Consider the following 24,034-nt stretch of genomic DNA (forward strand, 5'->3'; position numbering starts at 1 on the left):
TGGTATCTTTCGTCCCTCTTTTACTGATGGCAGGAAAGCTAATAAACAAGTTTCAAGCGATGAAGTTGTAATCATAACTATTGCTTCTTTTCCTCGCCTTGGTCGATGATTTTGTTTCTTGCCAAGACACAAAGGGGACAATCGTACTTATCTACCCTCTCCCAATTTGATTGTGTGCAGCTTGAATTGCTCGTTTTTTAATTTGCTGTTTGGTATTTGGGTGAACTGTTTTTGATTTTCTGTTTAGTCGTTGTATTGTATGTTTTCTTTTTTACCTGATGTTGTTTGCTGTTGGTATCTTGTTTTTTAAAATCTTTTTACATGCTAAGGTGTTTATAAACTTACAGTTGACATTATTATGCATGATAATAACTTTCAGTTTACATAATATGTTTGTACTGAAAGTCAAAATTAAAGTTACACATAATAAAAGAGAAAGACATGGATAAAACGTATCATATGTCCGAACGCAATTTATATATCAAAGCCTTTAACGGTATAACGATTTGGAGAAGATGTCCTCAGTTGAATTGCTATTGCACCGTCTTTGTTGAATTGTATACAACTCTGGAAAAAAATCCTTGTGCAGTTTTTTTCACTCATGCAGCACGTTTAATGCTGCAAAGTTCATCTATTTTGTTCTTTAAGACTTTTAAAAATATGAAATTAAAATATACATTGCCAAGTATGATAATGATAAATGGAAGCAGGTCGTGTCACAATTTAATGTTCGTATTTAAATCACGCGTAGATATACTGTTTATCTTAACAATTTAGAAATAAGTATTATTGATAACAATAAAACTTTCAGTACATAAGTTAAGTCAATATATGTATTTACTTTAACTCTTCAATAAGGCAACCGTAGTATAATCCATTGCTCTGTATCAGAAACCACAAGTTTGACACTTTTATGTCAAAGTCATTTCAATGTCTTCAAAAAAAGGGGAGACAAAAAATGATTAGTTCCAATTTTTTTCTGTTTCTATGAACTAGTATGTGATCTTGAAATTAGATTTAAAAAAAGTAAATAGAAGATACAGTTGTATCGCTGTATCAAAAACCTCAGGTTCGACACTTGTTTGTCAAAGTCATTTCAATGTCTTACGCAAAGAAGAAAACGTAGCCAAAACGTGCTAAGTTCCACTTGTTTTCTATAGAGTCGATTCTATATAGAAAAATTTAAAAGTTATCAAGACGGAAATCAAATACATAAATCCAATTAAGATACTGTGGATTCGTCAATATCCATGAGATAATGATTGTCAGGGATTTCGTGGCCTTTCGTGAACTAAGAATTTTAATGTTCATGGGAGTAAAAGTGTTCGATTCTAAACATGTATAAAAATGTATAATGCAAACGTTTGTTTAACCACCAAGAAAATATTCTTAAAATACTTTTTCCTGATTATAACAAAAAAATTTAAAAACAAAAACAAATAAATCCAGAGATAGAAAAAAAAGACATAAAATAAACAAAAGACAGCTACATGTCTTCAAACACACAGCAAACTAACGACAACAATTTCCAAAATATACATGTATCTAGGGATCAACATATATTCTTCAACAATCGATAGTTTCTATACAATTGACCATTGCAACTGTCATACAAGTGAGAGGTTTAGCTAGCTATAAAACAAGGTTTTATCCACCAATTCTTCATAAGAAAATGTCTGTACCATGTCATGAATATGACAGTTGTTATCCTTTCGTTTGATGTGTTAGAGCTTTTGATTTTTTTTTTTTTATCTTCTTATCATTATAAGGACTTTCCGTTTAAAATTTAATAGGAGTTTGTTATTTGTTGTTAATTTACTTTTATTCAAATAACGACCGAAGTCAACAACAGATTTGTCTTAAAAAGAACATATCAAGGCACTGCCATGAACATCAACTTCTTCAAACATCAAAAACATAGAGATAATACATATGAAAACAAATCATGAGGGTCCAAACCTTGTACAGGCACAAACATTTGTGTTTAGGTTAAACCAGTTAATTTTTTTTCATTATATCACTATGTTTATTATATTAATATCATTTATTTATTATAATTAGCATTATTTTCTTGTTTATCATTAACTTTATTATTATTTTCATTATTATTATTAATACATATATATACATTATATAAATATTTTTTTTTTTTTTATCATCATCAATTATATTATTATTATTATTATATTCATGTGCATTGTCCACTAAATTATAATTATGACCGAAGTCATCATCCACAATTTCATATTCCCCGTATGTTTTCTATTTTATCTTTTTATTATAAAAATCTCATTGAGCTATGCACATTTTTTACGAGTGCATGCATAGGTACTTGTATTGACTTTTTCAATAGTATTAACTGCATTTTTTACACATTATTCAGGTTAATGGTAAAATGGCTGGTACGTAACATACAGAAGTAGTAACTGAAGTAAAAACTAAGTGAAAATCCCACATTATACAATATATCCTTGATTATCACTGATGGTATAGTATAATTAGACTACAGTACATCATATTATATTATTTTATTGGGTTATAAGTATATCGTATTTCATAACAATAAAATCAAATTTTATTTGAACAAAATGCAATTCTAAAAACTGTAAAATTTTGGAAGCGCTTCTGGATAATACAGTAGTAAAATTTACGGGCCTTTAAATACTGTTCCATTTGGAAACAATGGGTACTAAAATATAATTCAGTCTTGTTGTCCATCTCCTATTCATTTAGTAAGTTAATGTCAAACATGACAGGCGAAAAAAGTGAAAACGGATTATCCACTCAGTTAACGGAGAAACCTGTGGATGAAAAAATTAAAAGGAAGAAAAGTAAAAGGTAGTCTATATTTAACAACATAATTTTCGAATATTGATAATAGTGTAATTTAGACTGGAAGAGCCCAAATCGGTATATTTAAAAACAAATGTTTCGAATTTGAAAAGGAATTATCTATAGGACAGATTCTGCAGCTTGGTTCTATTTACCGTTCTGTTCATACACTGAACGAGTTTGTGTCTTTTTTATTATGATAATGTGTTTTAAAACTAAATTAGATCTGAAATACGTAACTATATATATCAATACACAATTGAGGACTTCTGTGCTGACATGAATTATCATTGATATGGTAATATTTATAAATTAACCGTCAACAAACAAATTTGAAACTTTGAACTAGTAAGGCTTTTCTACATCAGGAATATATTACCTTAGCTGTATTTGGCAAATCTTTTAGAAATTTTGGTCATCAATGCTCTTCAGCTTCGTATTTTATTTGGCCTTTTTAACTTTTTTGGATTCGAGCGTCACTGATGAGTCTTTTGTAGACGAAACGCGCGTCTGGCGTAAATACAAAATTAAATCCTGGTATATTTGATTAGTTTATTGAATACTAATACCATGAATACTATTACAACATAGAATAACGTTTTCTGTTATATGCTTTGTTTTACTTTTTGATTACGTTTTTTATGAATTCAATAGTTTTCTTATGATAATTATTTAGATTATGAAAACTCAAATTAAGTATTATATTCGGTATTAGAAATTTTACTATAAATAAATATATTCTCAAAGAGAAACATGATCATGAGCAGGTTCATTTCACTAGCAACATTGGAAGGGATTTGTTTTAATTCAGAAAATATGTTTTAAAAATAAATGGGAACTGAAAAACGTAACTATGTATATCAATACACAATTGAATACCAATACCATAAATACTTTTTTAATGGAAGACTCGCGTTATGTTTTTTCAATAAATTCAATGGTTTTCTAGCTATTTAGATTGTGAAAACTCAAATTTAATATTTTATTCGGTATAAGAAATGTTACTTCTACATGAATATAGAAATATAATTCTTATATCATATGCATACCTATAAATACTTGAATTGGATTGGTCAATTAGAATTTTTCTGTTAGTTTACACTTCGATAAACCATGTTTCCGAAACTACTTTCGTAATATATTCATCCGCGTTACACATTCTTGCAGGGATACTGGGACTTTCAGCAAATTGAGATTAAAAAACAAATGCATAACAGTTATTTCTATTCTAATGCATCATAAAAAAACAAAACAAAAATGCCCTAAAGCTTCGAAAATGTATAAAAATAAAATTTAAATAAAATTCCGCGAAATTTCATTAAGGATTTGGCGAATTGACGTCATGGCAAAAGACGACGTCATACGAATGAAAATTTTCAAGAGAAAGATTATTTTGCTCCGTGTACGCTTCAAATTCGGATAACATCTAATTAAAATGAAGTTTTTGAAGTACATGTAGGTGCTATTTCATTTTAGATTCTGTTGAATTTATCGGACATCTATGGTTTTTAAAAAGTCAAGATGGCGGCGTACTCCTTCGTTACGACATGTCGTTGTGCTTTTGATGGTAAATATAGTAGCCATCAAACAAATAATGTAAATTAATAATCGCGTATGTATGGCTGAAAAATTATAAGGATTAAACACATTTTTTCCAGAGGTTATTGATGTGTAAACCGGGTCTCTACCGCACAAACTTGACATAAAAAGTCCTTCAGACTTTTATTCAGTTTGTTAGTTAATCGCCCCTGTTTACACACCAATAACCTCTAGAAATAATGTGTTAAATCCTATAATATTTTCAAAGACAAACAAGATCGTGAGCAGATGCATTTCACTATCAACATTGAATGCTAAATTATCTGAATATTTAAGCAACTTATAAGTGATCAAATTAACGTACTAAGTTTGTTCTTAATTAAATTTTCTGATTAGAAATTTTATCACAAAATAAAAGAATGCTACCTAAATCCCGTTTTTTCTTTCAGTATTAAAAGTCAAAGTAATGTATAGTTTTAAAGGAATAATATGATGATGAAGTTCTCTATTACAAAAGTAAAACTTCAGCATACTGGTGAATTCAGAATACTTGACTTCGTTTTACAACAATCACATTACGTCATTTCTCTGTTGACGGAGGCTGTCATATTAAAATATTGTATAGCAAAGTAGAGACGATTTCCATCAACTTTATAATATCGCATCTCGTTTTTAATAAAGATTTGACATTTGGTTTTCTCGTTTGAAAGGTTTTACACTTGTCCATTTATAGCTTGGTGTTCGATGTGAGCCAAGGCTCCGTGTTGAAGACCGTATTTTGATATGATGGTTTACTTTTTCAAATTGTGACTTGTGAATAACTGTCTCATTAACACTCATACCCTATCTTCTTACATCTATTTTACAAAATCAGCAAAATCAAATACACGAAAACAGTCTAAACCAGTCAAAAGTTTAAATGATATATTAATGTATTTTAATAAATATCAATAAAATTCAAATTTAATTTAGTCCGACCTAAAAAAAAAAAGTAGATCTGCTGTTTAAACAATTTTGATATTTAATTGCAAATGTTCATTCATGTACATGTTTGTATATATTTATAATCAATATGTGACTGACACCCGGCGGAGACATTATCTAGTTTGTTAAACAGTTTAAACTTTTTTAGCATTGATGTCATGGTTGGGTTTGCCGAATTTCTAGCGACAACTGATTCGTGGATATTCGGAATTTGCTAAAATCGAACTTTAATTTTCTTCCAAAAGACTTTTTTCTGATATTTAATTTAGTTTGTAAAATTGATTTCCTTTCATTTCTGTTTGTCAAATGTCCAATGGCAACTAGTTACTGGATATTCAGGATGAGAATAAATTAAACTGTTGAATTGTAATTGATCACGTACGAGCTATGTTGTATTCATTGAAAGACAAGATATAGAGAGGTTACTTCTATTGTATCTTAATGAACGGATGTGGGAGAATATTCAGTCATCCCACACAGCATATGGTATTTTCATTAACTGACGTGGCTGGGTATTTATATATCCCAAACAGTCTATGCTATCTTTAATAACTGACGTGTCAGGGTATGTATACATTCCACACATATGGTATTTTCATTAACTGACGTGGCTGGGTATTTATATATCCCAAACAGTCTATGCTATCTTTAATAACTGACGTGTCAGGGTATGTATACATTCCACACATATGGTATCTTAATTATCAGATGTGAGAGAATATTCAGACATCCCACCTAGTAAATGGTATCTCAATTAACCGATGTGGCTTGGTATTTACATGTACATATCCCAAACAGTTTATGGAATCTTAATTAACTGACGTGGTATGGTATTTATACATCTCACATATTATATGGTACATGTATCCTAATTAGCGGAAGTGGCAGGGTATATATACATCACAAACAGTCTATGGTATCTTAATTTACGGAAGTGGCTGGGTATTTATATATCCTAAACAGTCTATGGTATCTTAATTAACTGACGTGGTATGATATTTATATATCCCAAACAGTATATGGTATCATAAATAACTGACGTGGCAGGGTATATAGACATCCCACACAGTGTATGTTATCTTAATGTACGGACGTGGCTTGATATATATATAGCGCCCAAAGACTATGTTACATAAATTAACGGATGATTGATTGATTGATTGATTGATTGATAGCTGGGTATGTATACATCCCAAACAGTCTATTAAATCTTAGTTAACGGACGTGGCTAGGTATTCATTCATGCCGATCAGTCATATAAAATCGCATTTAAATTGTTGTTTACTTTTTTGATTTGAATTTCATTGACTACTATTGTCAGTAGCACATTTTGAAAAGAACATTTGTAAGTTTATATAATAACTTAAAGAGTTAACCTTGGATTGATTAAGTCGTGTCTGTATCTATATTTCGTAGACAATGGACATAAATATATCTGACAGGTGGGCTTCTCCTTTGTCAATATTTTGATACCTATATGGCACTTTATTCTCGACTTTTATTTAACTTTCCATTTAAATTGATAAACAAATGACATTTTCAATGATATGTTAAATTTACATTCAAGTCCATCCCCCTGATTGCAACAAAATCAGTGTTTTGTAACTAGTCTTAAAACGTGCTTCTAAAAAATAATTCGAATTATGTAATTATATTATGTACTATAAAATCGTAAACATGTACAGATATTTTTGTAATTGTTTTTCATGAACGTACATGTAAAGTAGGTATGGTAAGATGCTTGACATGATATATATCAAAAAGTCAGAGCTAGAAAATCAGAACAAACTAGTTGAACACAAACATGTGTGTAATATTTACAGTGACTAAACATTTTAAATATTTATATCCTGATGGTGAAATACTACTATACACACTTAAAACATTAAGAGAGTCGATGATAAAAAAAATAGAGGCTCCTATGTGTTAAAATGATCATTTAGATGTATATTGCCAGCTTACAAAAGCTATTGTTATCTAGTCTCTGGTGATCTCCCTTTTAATCAAAAATCCTAGAATATGGCATTACAACTCAAAATTCATGACATCATTTCAAGGAAATATAACAGCTCAACGCTTCATTGCGCTAGTTGCTATTGCTGTTGCTATACTATATTATTGAAAACCGGAACTATTAATACGCTGTAAATATGTAATATTATGCAGAAAACAATATGTTTACTTAACTAATAGAGTACCTTTACCCTTTTTTGCATAGTCGCCCCCACTCTCGGAGCTTTAAAAAAAATAAAAGTCTACGAGAGATGAAAAAAGAGGTCAAACTAATATATATTGTCATCTTGGATAACAGTATGTATTGTCTCCTCTACATTGAACATCAAATAATTTGAAAAGAAACTTTGTTTATTTATAAAAAATATATTAATACTTGTGTTTGTCCTCCTGGCTAGTGACTTCTGTAACCTCTCTCCTTGGTTTGTATATATTGTAAATAGTTATTGTTTTTATCTCTGTACTGATGTAATGCATTGGCGTTATGAGAATAAAGATATAAGAGAAAAAAAATACTACGGGGATTCAAGAATTACAAATTTTGCAATTAGTTAGAAGACCTGTTACAGTAGCAAATGAAAACTATGTTGAGAGCATTGTTGATCCATGGTGAAAATAGTTCTGACTTTCTCGAAATGTTTTGATAGTTTAAGACAGCAATATTCATTTTTCCAGGCAAAATGTGTTTGTGTATACACATAATAATTACAAATATTTAGTATAGAACCAGATATCTCATTTTCATACTGCTAGAGACTTTGCAAACGTACTGTATGTTATGCTCTGTTGTTGACAATTGGTCCGAGAACACAATTATTTCGTAGTGCATTTCTTTTAGAACATAAATGAAAATTAAAAAAATCCCACCTGCGCTTTCTCAAAGAAACTTTTACAGTGTATTGTATAACTTTTGGGACAAATTATATCAAAATTATCGAAAACTTCATCGGCTCTAACTCAAAATATGGACAATTTTATGTTTAGGGCGTCTTGAAATCTTTTGACAGCTTCCGAAGTGCTAATTTTCAACCTTTTTCAGCTGGACCTAATCACATTAGGCATTAAACATGGAGAAATGAATTTGGAAGGGGTATAAAAATTAATGGCAAGTAACCCACTGTCAACACTAGGGAGTATATTCGTGAACAACGAAAATCAAGGGACGACAAATCAAGGGACGACAATTGTGGTCTCGGACCAATTGGTTCCTGTGAGTTTGAACACGAGATTCCTTTAATACATGACTTGATGTAGTAAGAAAACTCGATTAAATAAATGTGTATACAAGACATGTTCTTCATAAACGAAACAGAAATACAACAAAACTTGAAACACGTACTAATTTAAGTTCAAATATGAACATGTATATGTTTCATAAGTGCTTTCTTGATAAAAATATTTTTTTTAGAATTTAATAACATTTTAATATAATCATTGGTGTACATTTACATATAATACAACCTCGTGATAGTCTAATCAATCTTAAAGCAGTAAATCTTATCTTTCGTTGCCATTTTAATTATTTCAAACCAAGAAAACACATACAAATTAACTTTACAATAAAAATGCTTTCCATAGAAAATGTCTGTGGTAACAAGTTTAAGTTGTTAGTATTGTCTCTGAATCCCAATTTTATTATTTTTGACGGAGAAAACACTTTTGAAGAGAAATTAACTAAAAGATAAAACCTTTTTGTGGTTACAATTATTTGATTAATTTTACGTTAAATCAATATAATTTTTAACGACTTCGAATTTTTATTCACCTTAATTCGAACCGGAAAGCTTCGAGTGCAATAAATTTAGTAGATATTTACTTATATTAAATAAACAGGATTATAATAAGTTTAATTTATTGAAGTATTGTTCAATCGTTATATATAAAGTCAACAGGTAATTAAACATCACCCCTTTACTTCAAAATTTCTATAGTGCGCGTCCTTAAAAATGGGTACTGCAAAAGAAACTAGAAATGGAAAAAAGAAAATGGTCTATAGTCCGAGTACGAAGAGTCTTGCAGACATGGAAAAGAACATTTTTGGTGATACAAGTCTTGTGACTAAGTTTGACGAGCATAGGAAATCTAAACTCCAAAGAAAAAGCAAGTGGTATCGGTAAGCATAGCAACGCATAATTAGCTACAGTTTGTACGTGTTTTAAGTGTCACTCTTGGCAAGTGTCAATACATATTTTATTATAATATAATAAACGGATACCAACATGGGAATATTTATAGGAGCACATGTATGCCATTCCATAGTTGAAATTGTTAACATTTACCGCTTAATCGATATACGCAATAATTTTTTAACACCATTTTCAAAAATTATTGACGGCCATTAATGACGTATGTGCAGATAAGTAATAACAAGATATCAACATAATTAATAATGTCTTTTATTTTAAGGTTTTCTTTGTAATTTGTCAGTGACTGGAAAGTTTATTCAAAAAAGGGTGTAGTAAAAATAAGATTGCAACTCTATCAAGAAAAATTGACATAACACGGCCATTGTGGCTTTCGAAGTCAGTGTCTCTTGTTAGTCTTTACGATTACAAACATATTTGTATTCAGTACTTTACATTCTATCTCGGTTCTCATGTTTTATATAGATCATACGGGTACCGTTTGTTTTCCCGTTTATATGGATTTACACTAGGAATTTGTTATGCCCTTTATAGCTTGCTATTCGGTGTGAGCCTATTCGGTGTGAGCCTAGGCTCCGTGTTGAAGACCGTACCTTGACCTATAATGGTTTACTTTTTTTTTAATTGTGACTTGGATGAAGAGGTGTCTCATTGGCACTCATACCATATTTTCCTATATCTATGTACGTTATACGTATGTTTTCAGCTGAACCTGATTAAGTGTATTCCATATAATATACATTATGTGGTGCGTATGGATTAATGTTTTGTTTTTGATTTTTGATTTTTGCTTTTGAATTTGTCTCTAATCGGACAATACTAGCGGTCCATTAGCACGTCTAGTAGTACCTTGCAGAACTATCTAATAAAAAAGATGATATTGATTTAAGTGCGCTCACAACGTATTTCTCCGGACTTTCAGAAATTAAACGTAAACTTAAATCCGCTTGCTTTACGCTTCTCTCAAACTATGAACAAAGTGTAGTAGTCAGCTAAAAACAAGCTTAACGTTTAACGATTCAAGAGTTTACAAGTTCCGTTCGTTGCCTTATCACCATTATCCATAATGTAATTTATAATCATCGATGGTAACAAAATAACACTTCAAATTCACTGTACGAAAATGTGTTGTTTATTGTTTTATGACTTTTCATTTTATTTTACTTTATTTATAACAATATCTACGAATACATGAGATAATAATTATGAGTTACTGTAATTAAAACTGAATCGCATTTTCGAGTTGCAAGACTTAATTGCAACTGGCTTCACTTGTCCGTAGGCTGTAGTTATTGACCTTTCAGTCAGACAAACCATGACTTTTCTTAGAATCCAATTACAAACATATTGATCATGAACCAATGATTTTTTTATAGTCTCTCATGTAAAGGGAGGGGTGTTAGGATATCACTACAATGTTTAACCGCGCCACATTCTGCATGTATGTTCCTGTTCCAAGTCTGGAGCATGTAATTCAGTGGTTGTCGTTTGTTGCTGTGTTGCATATTTGTTTTTCTTTCATTTTTTGTACATTAATTAAGCCCAATCTATAGATGTTAATGTTTGTGTCATTTGGTCTCTTGTGGAGTGTTGTCTCATTGTCAATCATAGCACAGCTTCTTTTTTATATTTACTAATATACAAATTTGACTGAACTGATTATCAGCTTGAAGTTTACATTTCATTCAAAGCTAAATATTATTGTATCTGTAACTTTCAGTTCCCTTCTCTAGCAATTTGAATTATGTCTTCAACTAATATTTCGTATTTTTGAAAAGCTTTCTGAACACAAACCCGTCTTGTTTTAATGAACTTCCGGTAGTTTCCTTGCATTCCGATTGTCTGGGACTCATCAACCGAGCGCACCTTAAAAACTAGTGGTTTCCAAGAATCGACTATTTTACAACTGCTAAAATAAATTAACGTTTATGGAGAAAAGTGACTAGAAAACATTATAACTACATCTATGACATGAAAGGAAAGGCTAACGTGTAAGGGGTTTCTGTTTTCTTCCATAGTTTTATATCAATTTCAATGAATCTAAATTTACACTTGTAAGGGGTTTCTGTCTGTGTCCATAGTTTTGTTCAAATCATGTATAAATCAATTAAATAACTAACCACAGGGGCTTGTCTTTGTGATAACGGGGATGTGGAAATGTCTTGTCCCTGGTTGCTCTACTACAGAATGAATTCTCTGACATATATTGGAACATTCAACTTGTCCGGAAATTTTTGGACAAGCTGCACACATCGGAATTGGCATTTCTCATCCATGAATTTATGCACTTAATACATATAAAGCCTTTCATAGCTGAATATGCTTTGCTCATTGTTGAAGGTTGTACAGTTAAATGTACCTATAGTTGTAAATAGTGGAGAGTTGTTTCATTGGCAATCATACCACATCTTCTTTTTAATATTAGTTATAAAAAAAGGCTACTAGCATTAGAGATAAGGAGACGTTATTTTAACATGCATTCGATCATAAAATGTTTCCTGTTTAACAAAATATATGTGTTAACCAGATGACATAATGTAAAGAACTTACATCTAAGACTTTGCACATACCTATTTATTATATCAACGTTAATATTTACTTAATTTTTAAACCAAAAAGGACCCCCTATTCACCCTCTTTTGTTTTGTATTTGATTTGCAAGCTTATGTGCAATATAAATAAAGTTAAACTGTGTCAACATGCTTACATGTATGCAATAAACAAACTAAATCGTAAAAAACATCACTAAAATGTAGGTTAAATCGTGAAATAAATAGCCAGACATTGTACGTAATTACCTATGTCCTACTTTTCTATATCAGTACAAATGCATTATGTAATATATATGGTATGTATCTCTATACCAAGATATTATATAGATCGCATCCTCAACTTGGTATTACTTATCGTGCTAAATCTTTTGAAAAACTTACGATGAAGAGATAAAATATGAAGAATAATGCGTAAAACTTTGATAACAAGTGAATGAAACTTTCACTTGACTTTTTCGATCTATAAGTAGCTGTTTGTTGACTCCCTAAATATACATGTACAATGTATATCGAAATTATTTTTTTTAAAGAATGTAATTGCATGTCTATTGTTAGTAGTTTATTGATTGGTTTCAATATGGAATTAAACATTTCCACAATTATTGAAACTTGGAACAACATAGAAAACTAAAGACTGAACAACAATGGATCCCATTTAAATGCAGGGAGATCTCAAATGCTTCGGAATTGTAGATATATCCTGTTTCACATGTGACACCCGTTTGCTACGATACTCGTTGTCCTAACATTAGAGGGCGTAGAGTAGCTCACCAACGAATTGTATATGTAAAAAATGTTGAAAAACAAACGTTCAAATTATGCTTATTATTAATGTGTTCTCGTTTTGAAAAAGCATGAAACATTTGCCACTGGACCTAAAGCAATCAATAAATAATCTGTCATGAATTAAAATATATTTTACAGCATTGTTACTTACAATCTGAATAACAACAATGAATAATAATGTAGGTATACATGGATAAAACTGCAGAATATGAATGAAGGAAGATGTAATTGATTAATGGTTAATCGTCCAATGGCAAATATTTCATAATCAAGACGAAAATGAATAAACAATAAAACGGTAAAAACTTATACTAAGATTTATTCAAAATGGGTGAACTTCAAATGAGGGACCGACTGAAATAATAGTGGTACCATGTACATACATATGGCAGATACATTTGTTAGTTTCAAAAACGTGGTTTTGCAACATGCTACCATTGGAACTCTCATAGAACCGTTGCAAAATTTCGGTAACGTGCACTGAGCGTAGACCTTTACCTGTACGAGTGATTACATTTTTAGATATCCCCGTTCTGACCGGACTGTATATTAAACACCCTGCACAGTATAAGAGATGGTACCCTGCTTGGATTTACAGGAGAACTCCAGATTGCAATATTTCAATGTGGTGGGATAAAACATGTTTAAGTTTACCTATGATTTTCAATATTTATTTAGACACTTTTTTTATTCCTCAAATGACAAATTTCACCCTAAACATACCGTTTTACGATCACATGAAATCTACCGCATGTCATACATTATAGAATATTCAGGTGATATAAGTTGACAGGCATTGAATAAGAAGACCAACATTTCAACTCTGGTGACCACTTAACATACATTACTATCTAAAATTTTACATAACATGTCATTTATAAGCCATAATTAATTATTCAATTTTATATCTAATATTTTTCACAAAGATTTGCAAGTAATAACAATTTCAGATGAAAGAAAAATGAACATGCAATTAATTAAATAATAATGAAGTTTCCTTGTTCGCTCAAGAAACTAAGATAATATTATAATCACAAAGGAAAATTATAGCTATTGCATGCAAAATGTTTCACGTCACAAAAGTCATACGTGATCATATGAATCTAATACAAAGATGTTAACTTGAAAACTTAAGCTTGTATGCTGTCCTCTAAATGTCTTTTGGTTATTTTTGGCATTGGTCTGACGTTTACTCCAGTTCTCCTAATATGCATACACGCAATTGAACCCCTCAACACAATACATCACAAACACATCAGTTTAATTGAGGTCTGGAGCTGGCATGTCAGTTAACTGCTAGTAGTCTGTTGTTATTTATGTATTATTGTCATTTTATTTATTTTCTTTTGTTACATCTTTTGACATCGGACTCGGACTTCTCTTGAACTGAATTTTAATATGCGTATTGTTATGCGTTTACTTTTCTATATTGACTAGAGGTACAGTTCTATAGGGGGAGGGTTGAGATCTCATAAACATGTTTAACCCCGCCGCAATTTTGCACCTGTCCCAAGTCAGGAGCCGGTGGCCTTTGTTAGTCTTGTATGATTTTTAATTTGAGTTTCTTGTGTGCGGGAATTCTCGCTACATTGAAGACCCATTGGTGGCCTTCGGCTGTTGTCTTCTCTATGGTCGGTTGTTGTCGCTTTGACACATTCCCTATTTCCTTTCTCAATTTTACATGGTTATTTTTTTCGGGTTTTGATAAGGTGAAAAACGCTGTAAAAGACTAACAAATGATAGTTTGTGTTTACCATATATTAACCATTGTTACACAACATATATACATTTGGAGGAGCAACCAGTTTCAAGAGGGTTAATTTTGTTTGTCTGAGTAAGCCTCCTCTCCAGTTTTTAAGTTTAGATGGTCATTCCCTTCCTCTCGTATGATCCAGTCTTTTTGACTGCTAAAAATAAGTTTTACTCAACCATTTTACTATGCTTACCCTGAGATAGGAAAGCAAATCGGGGATGATATCATCCTCCTAATCGCAAAATCGTTCAAATACTATTACTACCATATCAAGCAGTTATACAAATTAAGTCAAAATTAACACTGATACGGCGTTAAACGGCAGTCAATCAATCATTCAACCTATTGTAGTTCTACACAGACTACGGGTGATTGTGTTTCTGTCAAAGAAAAACAACTTCAAGTTGGAAAGTTTTTCTTTAATGCCAGATTACTACATAAACAAGTACCGTATAGCGGGTTATTTTCGCGGGTGTAAAATTTCGCGATTTTCAATGAATAAGGTATACGAAATAATTTAGCGGTTATTATTTTGGCGGATTCAAAACTTTTGTCAGTACCTTTGCATGTAACTTTTACATTGGCGGAATTATTTTAACGATTTTGTTCTATCTGCAAAAATAAGCGAACATTTACACTCCGCGAAAATAACCCGCTATACGATACTGTTCAAAGTGAGATGGTATGGTACCTTGAGCACGTGCTGTTCGCAGTGAATCGGTGTCGTATTGCTATTATTTAATCTGTATATGCATGTATACCTTAAAAATTCAGTGATTTTACCTCGATTGACAGTTCGTAAATTGTATACTTCGATCAAAAGAATTGTTGGTTTGCAAGTACCTAAATCTAAAGTAACCTTATAAATTATTCATTGTTATTAAAAAGCCCCAAAGTATTATTTAAACAGAAGCAATAAAGTAATGATAACATGTGCAGCTAATGCATTAATGGAGCAATGGGGTGATATATCAAAACAACACAGGTCACAACAAACGCCTCTAGAGTAAAACGTACTGAAATGTACTTAGTTTAGTGCAAACAGCTTGTTTTAGTTGTTGGTGACTCCGGGGTATTTTGTATCTAGACCTATATCGTTTTAGTTTTGTGTGTGCCTTATTTCAGAATTCGACATGGACTGACATCTGTACTAAACTTTTTCATCAAACAGTATTTTTATTACATGTCTTTATCTATAATATCAGTCCCGATATCCTGCCAATATTCACAGATATATATAGAATAATACATGGCAAAATCCGTATCGCATGCTGTATCACCACGAGAAACCAATATCAGTCCCGAGGGCCGAAGGTCCCGAGGGCTGATATTGGTCGAGTGATGAAACAGCATGCGATACGGATTTTGCCATGTATTATTCTGTTTATCATATATTCTAATAGAATCAGATTCATGGGATATAGTCTAAAATTATAAGCTAGAAAAGAACATTATGATTTTCTTGTATTTTTCCAGCTGACTTTATTTTTATTGACTTCCTTATTTGCTTAATATCCACATCGTAATGTCCTCTTTAACCTATTACATTTTCAATATACGTTTAAAACCATACATATGTATTAAAATGCATCCTCTAACAATACTGTCCTATTATTTCAACTAAAATTAATATTTTTCAAAGATGTAGAAATGTTTAAAGTTTTTTTGTTTATTTGACGATGATATTATTCATAATCATTTTAATGTTAATTTTAATTTTTTGACGAGTGAACGAACAGCAAGAAAAATATTCCTTGAAAAGTTTGCTATCTATTCTAACCAAATAAAAATAAAATTTGCATTTGTGTTTAATCCATCAGGTAATGAAAATTCACGAAAATTATGACCAAACAAAAAATAAAACTTCAGATATTTCTACATCTTATTGTGTCTTTTATATATATATATATATATATATATATATATATATATATATATATATATATATATATATATATATATATATAAATGTCTTTTATATATATATATATATATATAAAAGTCACTCATAAAGTTACTGGGAAATAATTTTTGGAAAAATATCGATTTAAGTTGAAATGATATGACATTTGTTTTAGTGGGAACTCATTTTTTTCCTATGCAAGGATTGCAAATACAACTGGACGTCATAGGTCAAACGATGACGTCATTCGAATTATGACGTAACACTAGGTATGCGATACGGGTTTAGCCATGCGATACGGGGTATGCGATGCGGGTTTAGCCATGCGATACGGGGTATGCGATACAGGGTAGGTGATACAGACTGGAAAAAAGAACCTTTATTAGATATACAAAAAAGCTGTATTTTGTACTAAATATATGATAAATATATATATAAAAGTCACTCATAAAGTTACTGGGAAATAATTTTTGGAAAAATATCGATTTAAGTTGAAATGATATGACATTTGTTTTAATGGGAACTCATTTTTTTCCTATGCAAGGATTGCAAATACAACTGGACGTCATAGGTCAAACGATGACGTCATTCGAATTATGACGTAACGCTAGGTATGCGATACGGGTTTAGCCATGCGATACGGGGTATGCGATACGGGTTTAGCCATGCGATACGGGGTATGCGATACAGGGTAGGTGATACAGACTGGAAAAAAGAACCTTTATTAGATATACAAAAAAGCTGTATTTTGTACTAAATATATGATAAACATGTACATAGCCCGGGGTGTTTGTCAGTCGAGGTCCAATATGAGGTCCAGGAATCCTATCTTTACTACATGTATATATATATATCCCAAAACTCCTTTTCAATAGACGCGTATTATTTCCCTCCCTAAAAAAAATCGAAATGAAAAATGTGTTAGGAGTATTAAGGGCATACGATACAGTTTTGATCCCGTATTTACATTGTCTCGTCGTGTTTTAAACCGAAAGTTGTGGCGTCATAAGCTAGGAAGCATATGCCTTCGCACAAGCTCAACGTGACCAACTGTTATGATATGGGTTGCGCATTTAAACGCTAAATGAATAAAAAAATATATCCGAAATGGACGTTGATTAAAGTTAGAAAATTTACAATTATAAACAGTCGAAATTCGTATACAAATTGTTCTTTATTTTTTCTCTCCCTGATTAAACTTCCCCAATGGGTATATTTTACACGTTCCTAAAAATGCATTATAATTCTTGAGACTTAGTGGACATGATAATAATCAAATGTTTTAAAGACTTTTGCATTGATATGCACATTTTTGTAATTCAGACCAAAAAGCATATAAAATTCATATTTTTTTTAAAGACATTGAACGAAAGATAGTAAAAACATACATATGTTAACGGATTTCTTGTATTGGCCTTATATATAAATCTAAAGGTAATTTACTACTGTTTTTTTTTCTCGGCACATCGATTACCCTAACATTGACCGATATTTAAAGTACATGTACATATATACATGTATATATATATATGGCTTTGAACCAGCTGTCAGATAACTGCGAGTACTCTCAGATTTGTTCATTGTGTCTTTTTGTGTTTGGATGTATAAGTACCTGGCTACGTCCACTTGTATTTTTTGTCCTTCTGATGAGTTAAGCCTTTTTCAACTGATTTTTATAGTTCGTTCTTATGTTGTACTGTTATACCACTGTCCCAGGTTAGGGGGAGGGTTGGGATCCCGCTAACATGTTTAACCCCGCCACATTATTTATGTATGTGCCTGTCGGGCCCAAGTCAGGAGCCTGTATTTCAGTGGTTGTCGTTTGTTTATGTGTTACATATTTGTTTTTCGTTCATTTTTTTTACATAAATACATGTAAGGCCGTTAGTTTTCTCGTTTGAATTGTTTTACACTGTCTTATCGGGGTCTTTTATAGCTGACTTCGGTATAGGCTTTGCTCATTGTTGAAGGCCATACGGTGACCTATAGTTGTTAATGTCTGTGTCATGTTTGTCTTTTGTGGATAGTTGTCTCATACCACATCTTCTTTTTTATATATACAAGTTATTTATCACATGTGCGTCAACGAACGACAGTCATACAATGTATGTATATGTCTCTTAACTTTCGAGGCATATCAGAGGGTCTGAGTGGGGTTCACACAATAAAATATAAACAAAAAGTGCAGATTATAGAATAAACAAAAAGAATATAGAAAAATAAGCTAAAATAAATAAGGAAAAGAAAACAATAGGGTGATAACATAAAGAATGATGGGGCTTTTTTTTGTACATTAATTACGCTGTGTGTTTTTTCGCTTGTATTGTTTTACATTTGTGATTTGGGGAATTTTATAGCTGACTTTTCGGTGTGGGTTTTTTCCATTGTTGAAGGCCGTATGATGATCTGTAGCAGTCGATATTTGTGTCATTTGTTCTCTTGTGGAGAGTTGTCTCATTTGTAATCATACATGTAACACATCTTCTTTTTTTTCATAAAAAATCATAAATAAAGAATGAAGGACCCGCATTCAGATCCTAGTTATCAGAGATGACAGATACAACTATGAAAATAGAAAGTACATGTATATGCATATGTTCTCTGCTTGTTTTACATTAGCATTGACAGTTTGTTATAAATCAAAAGTTAGTTATTTCCGTATTAGATCTGTATGAATCAAGTTGGTTTCGGGTAATCTATAACTCCAATGTGACTGGAAAGGTATAATGTTAACTTTAGAGCCCAGAAGAAATGTTTGCATATGGAATGATACTAAAGCCTGCATAGTAGTGGGGGTATGATTCGACATCGTTTTCTGTCAGTTTCATTAGAATGGAGATAGCAATATTGTCTTTTAAGCTCCGACGGCATCAATTGTTGATTCTAATGCAATTATTTTGTATCAATGGTTCTGATTGGATGACAGTTAGCGTAAAATTCTCTATCTCCTTGTCTGTAACTAAGGAAGCCGACATTTTTAATTGCTGAATGTATTGACATGTAATTTCTTCAATAATAAGCTAAAAAAACTCACTTGTTGTAGCTAAAAATCTTCTTTTTATCAAATTTTATTACATTCTGAAGCGGCACAAAAGCCAGCAAACGCCCAGTGTTTATGTTTGACGCCGGAAGCATATCTATGACGTCACCTAGTGTAGGGACCAAAGAAGATAACATATTTTCGCGGAATTTTCTTTAATGAAGATTTTACACTAAAATAATAATTGAAATTTAATATGAACTTGTTTTGCATTAGAATAGAGATAACTGTATTGTATTTGAAGCTTTGCGGACGTCCATCGGTAGTTTTACTGTCGCAAATACCCATTTACCTGTTTCCGCTCCGCGTCGCCAGGTAAACTAAATTTGCGACAGTAAAACTACCGATGGACGTCCTTAAAGCTTCAAATACAATACAGTTATCTCTTAATTTGATGGTCGCAAATATCCGTTTACTGTCTCCGCAAACGCGTCGCCAGTAAACTTTATTTGCGACAATGAAATCACCAATTGATGCCTTCGGAGCTTAAAATACAATTCAGTTATTTCCTAAGTATAGTCAAATCCACGCTTTGACAATTCGGCATTGAAACGAATAATTGGAGGGATAAAATAAGTAATATTTCAATGTTTTATTTATATAGCAGCTAGGACCCTTGATTATGTATTGTATATCGCACAATCACAGTTTAATGTTTATATGATAGCCACCTGTCAACATTTCGTTATATATTTAGACGTTTAATCTAAGTGTAAACTTTTAAGTTTTTTTTTTTTTTATCTACATCTCCTCAAGCGCGAATGCGAAAATTTAAGTTCGTTGTCCAATGTTGAAAAATATACACACGAAGCAAATTGTAAAAAATGACTAATTTTTCATGTCAATCAAAGTCTGAAACGCATTAAAATACAATCTAATTTTATATTCATTTGTCAAATTTGTAAAATATGTCCAGTGTGAATGAAAGTGCCATCTCTCTAATAGGTGCAAGGTCAAACATAAATAGTTTAATTATTACTGTGCATGAATTATTGGTAATAGACACGTGTGAAATAATGAACATCAAAGACGTTGTTGGTTAAAACTGTATTTTGGCCCTCGTAAATTGTAACCAGTAATGGTTGATTAGTTTTAAACATATTCATTTAAAGTTGATTGGGAAACAAGTTGTTACAACTTATATTATATCAATCCTTTCCCACTTTTACAGATGCGAGTGCTGCCTTGTAACGGCATTAGCCTGCTCTTCTTTGAAATTTACAAGAGTGTCTTTTACCTGCAAGAGATATTGCATCAGCTGATTAAGAATTATTCAAAGTTTGTGCATGCAGTTTCTGTACTCAATGCAATACCAGGCAATTGGGTCATGTCAATGACACATTAATTGAAAATATTTAAATTTTTAGGATAATCAAAGGGATTGGAAGCATGAAATTGATTTTGCTAATAAATTACTGTAATTAGATATAACGCATTTTGTAACGCCTACGTTAATGTCCATCAACACATGAATGCATGTGACACATATACATATTATCATTTATTTTCTATCATAAAAAGGTCACATGCTTCAATATTTATGCAGTAATTAAATGGTACTTATTAATATCTACCAAATGGTTTATATAATTATGGTTATTGTTACACAAAAATGCTGAATGCATTGATATATTTTATGGTGATTTGGAGGTTACAAAATGTATTTTGACCAGCTTAATTATGTGGCTTAGTGGCAATGTGAATATGTGAGGGTTGAATGAACTTCTACTTGGAATTTAATATAAAATTCAGAAAAATATTTCAAGGAAATATCTACAAAAATTCGTATCGCCTTGGCATTGTACAGAATTCGCTGTCTTTTTATCAAGCATTGTTTAGTTCACGGAAGCCGGTATATACGTATTGGCGCCACACAACTCTTTTCTGTATTTCATATTATGTTTGCGTTGTAACGCAAACCTTTGAAATATAGAGGAAACATTTACGAAGTAAGGCAAACCTTTGTGTTGTAACACAAACATTTGAGAAATAACACAAACCTTTGCGTTACAACGCAAAGGTCACAAACATTTGCGAAATATCGCAAAAGTAAAGTTGTGTGGCGCTTATACGCTTCCGTACAAATCAACTTTAAAAATAAGTTTCTTTCTTTATAGTGATAGGTGATAGCTTAAGAATTGTAAATCTCAAAATCAAAAATATAATTCATGACAATTATCCTTTGTAATTAGATTTAATGTTTCAATATGTAATGAAATGTTGACAAAAGGTCAAAATATAATTGTGATTGTGTGATTTACGGTAGAAAGATACAAGAGTCATGCTTTATAAAAAAAAATCATAAAAATGTTACTTCCCTTATCCCTGAAGTTATTGGCACAGAATAAACAGTATGTTCAACAGATTCAGATAGAAAAACCCTCTTAATAGGATACCTTATCCATTACTAGGTAAAAATATAGGATTACTAGGTAAAAATATAGACGTTTTCGATTGAAATTGTGATTAGTAAAATAACCGCTTTGCAGATATTTATTCTTTGACCAACTAGACAAAACAGTTATTTTTATTTATAACCTTGATGTTGTTTGTCTTTTTAATAATCTTTCATAACAATTATTGGATTTAGAAGAAAATCACTGTGTATTTCCACAGTCGTATTTAGTGCGGAAAATACCATAGAGACAATGCATGTTTTACATGGACTTTTTGTACAATTCGAAAAAGTGAAAAACTTTATTAAAATTTAATTTTAAATTAGACTCTTTTTTATTTGATATTTCGTTCAGTTGATTTTGAAAAGCGTACCAGGAAGGGTTGTTTTATACGGAAACTGTCCTGGTTGTGAAATACACTGTCCCAACCTTATTGTGGTAAACTTATTTTCTTAATCTGAATGGTCGCCCTTTGTATGTTTTCTGACTACTAGTATTTCACATCTTTCCAAATGGAACGGTGGTACATGTGTAAATTATGTTCTTTGTACCAGGTTGTACCGATTTCTATTAAGAACAAGCTCGACTATCAAGTTTGTTTATTATCAAAATATAAACAAATATACATGTATGATTGATGAACAAATGCCTGTTTCCATTAACATTTTTAACCTTGTGCTTGCCTTTCTGCGTGCTTACATGTACATGCAGTAAAGATTTATAAGGAAATTAAAAAGAGCTTCGTTTCTACCAATACAATTCGTCTAAACATCATCCCAACAATGTTAGATCTGAACGCAATTTTTTATTCTTCCCTTGTCGGGATTCGAACTCGTGCTCCTGAGATATCGTGGCACCAAATCGCATTGTACTATGCCCGACGCGCTTGATCACTCGAGCACCTAGGCGCTTACAAATAGAGCTTTCGGTGGCCGGGTGTTACCATTCCGCGTCAGTTTTAATTTAGCGTCGTAACACAGTGCATGCTATATATAAGGCATGCAGATGCAATTGTAACAGATCAGATGAATTATCTATAATTGTAAAAATCCTACAACTTAATGTTAGATGCAGTCACAGAATTTATATTTTTATGAATAACCTTTGAAACTTCCACAGTATCCTTTACTCCAAAATAAGTTCAGCAGCTTCTGTGTTTTGTTTCACATTGCTTTTTGGCTTTCAGACATTCTAACCTTGGAGAACTATAGGGAAAATACCGTCATGCAGTATGTTTATGTTCCTGTCTAAAATCAGGAATCTTGTCAGTGGTTGTCTGTTGTCTTTTTAGTTTTCAATTTTAGAAGTTGGTTTGACGTCAAACTTTTAATACCTGTATTAATTTACATCAGGAGTATGTATAAATACTTAGTCTAGACACCTTTACTATATCGTTTATAATCGTATATGTTTCTTTTTTGTTTTTTTTTTTGTAAGGTTGATGTCTTCATGACTAACACAATCTCCTTTTGTTTTTGGTCATCCTGTATACGACATATATAGTAAGTTGGCTAAAGAATAAACGAGGGATGCTTGTACATGTATTTATTATGCCTTTTACTCATACAGGTTATGTAAGCATTTCAACGCAAATGCTTGGTAATGATTTTCTTAAATACAAGTAAGTATTTTTATGGCATAGGGTTCATAGAACACATTAATGTCATTTCATTGAATGTTAAAGAATTCTCATTTATTGAAGTTTGATATATTTATGATGTTACAAGTTAAAATATTCCAAATCTATAAATTAATTAATAATTCCAATTCAATTTTACCATTATTATCAGTGGCGGATCCAAGGGGGGGGGGGGGGTTCCGGGGGTGCGCACCCCCCCTTTATTTTTGCCGATCAATGCATTTGTATCGGGACATATGTTTTGCACCCCTTTGCACCCCCCCCCCCTTTTGCCCTGGGTTAGCACCCCCCCCTTTCGAAAATTCCTGCATCCGCCCCTGATTATTGAGATCAAATAAATAAGAAAAAATCCCATGTTTCCTTTTTTTTATAATCCTTACCAAAACCCGTTTTTCTTTTTTAATTTTTATTTCAATTTTCAATTGTCTGTTGTTGCTATGTATAATCAAATAA

At 31.6% G+C, this 24,034-nt stretch overlaps 1 protein-coding gene across 2 annotated transcripts in view; it reads left to right on the forward strand.

Moving 5' to 3' along the window:
- The first annotated feature begins 2,680 nt into the window (after positions 1 to 2,680).
- The window catches only part of LOC143083358 (uncharacterized), a 54,828-nt gene continuing 33,474 nt past the window's right edge, over positions 2,681 to 24,034 (forward strand). Inside the window, exon 1 of one of the 2 annotated variants that reach the window (XM_076259615.1) lies at positions 2,681 to 2,838. In XM_076259615.1, coding sequence (XP_076115730.1) covers positions 2,741 to 2,838 — 98 coding nt within the window. In that variant the 5' untranslated portion in view covers positions 2,681 to 2,740. Of the gene's footprint in view, positions 2,839 to 9,290; positions 9,482 to 24,034 lie in introns of those variants that run through there. The other variant, XM_076259614.1, reaches the window with a different exon arrangement.

Source organism: Mytilus galloprovincialis, chromosome 7, assembly GCF_965363235.1.
Source record: "Mytilus galloprovincialis chromosome 7, xbMytGall1.hap1.1, whole genome shotgun sequence".
Taxonomy (NCBI): domain Eukaryota; kingdom Metazoa; phylum Mollusca; class Bivalvia; order Mytilida; family Mytilidae; genus Mytilus; species Mytilus galloprovincialis.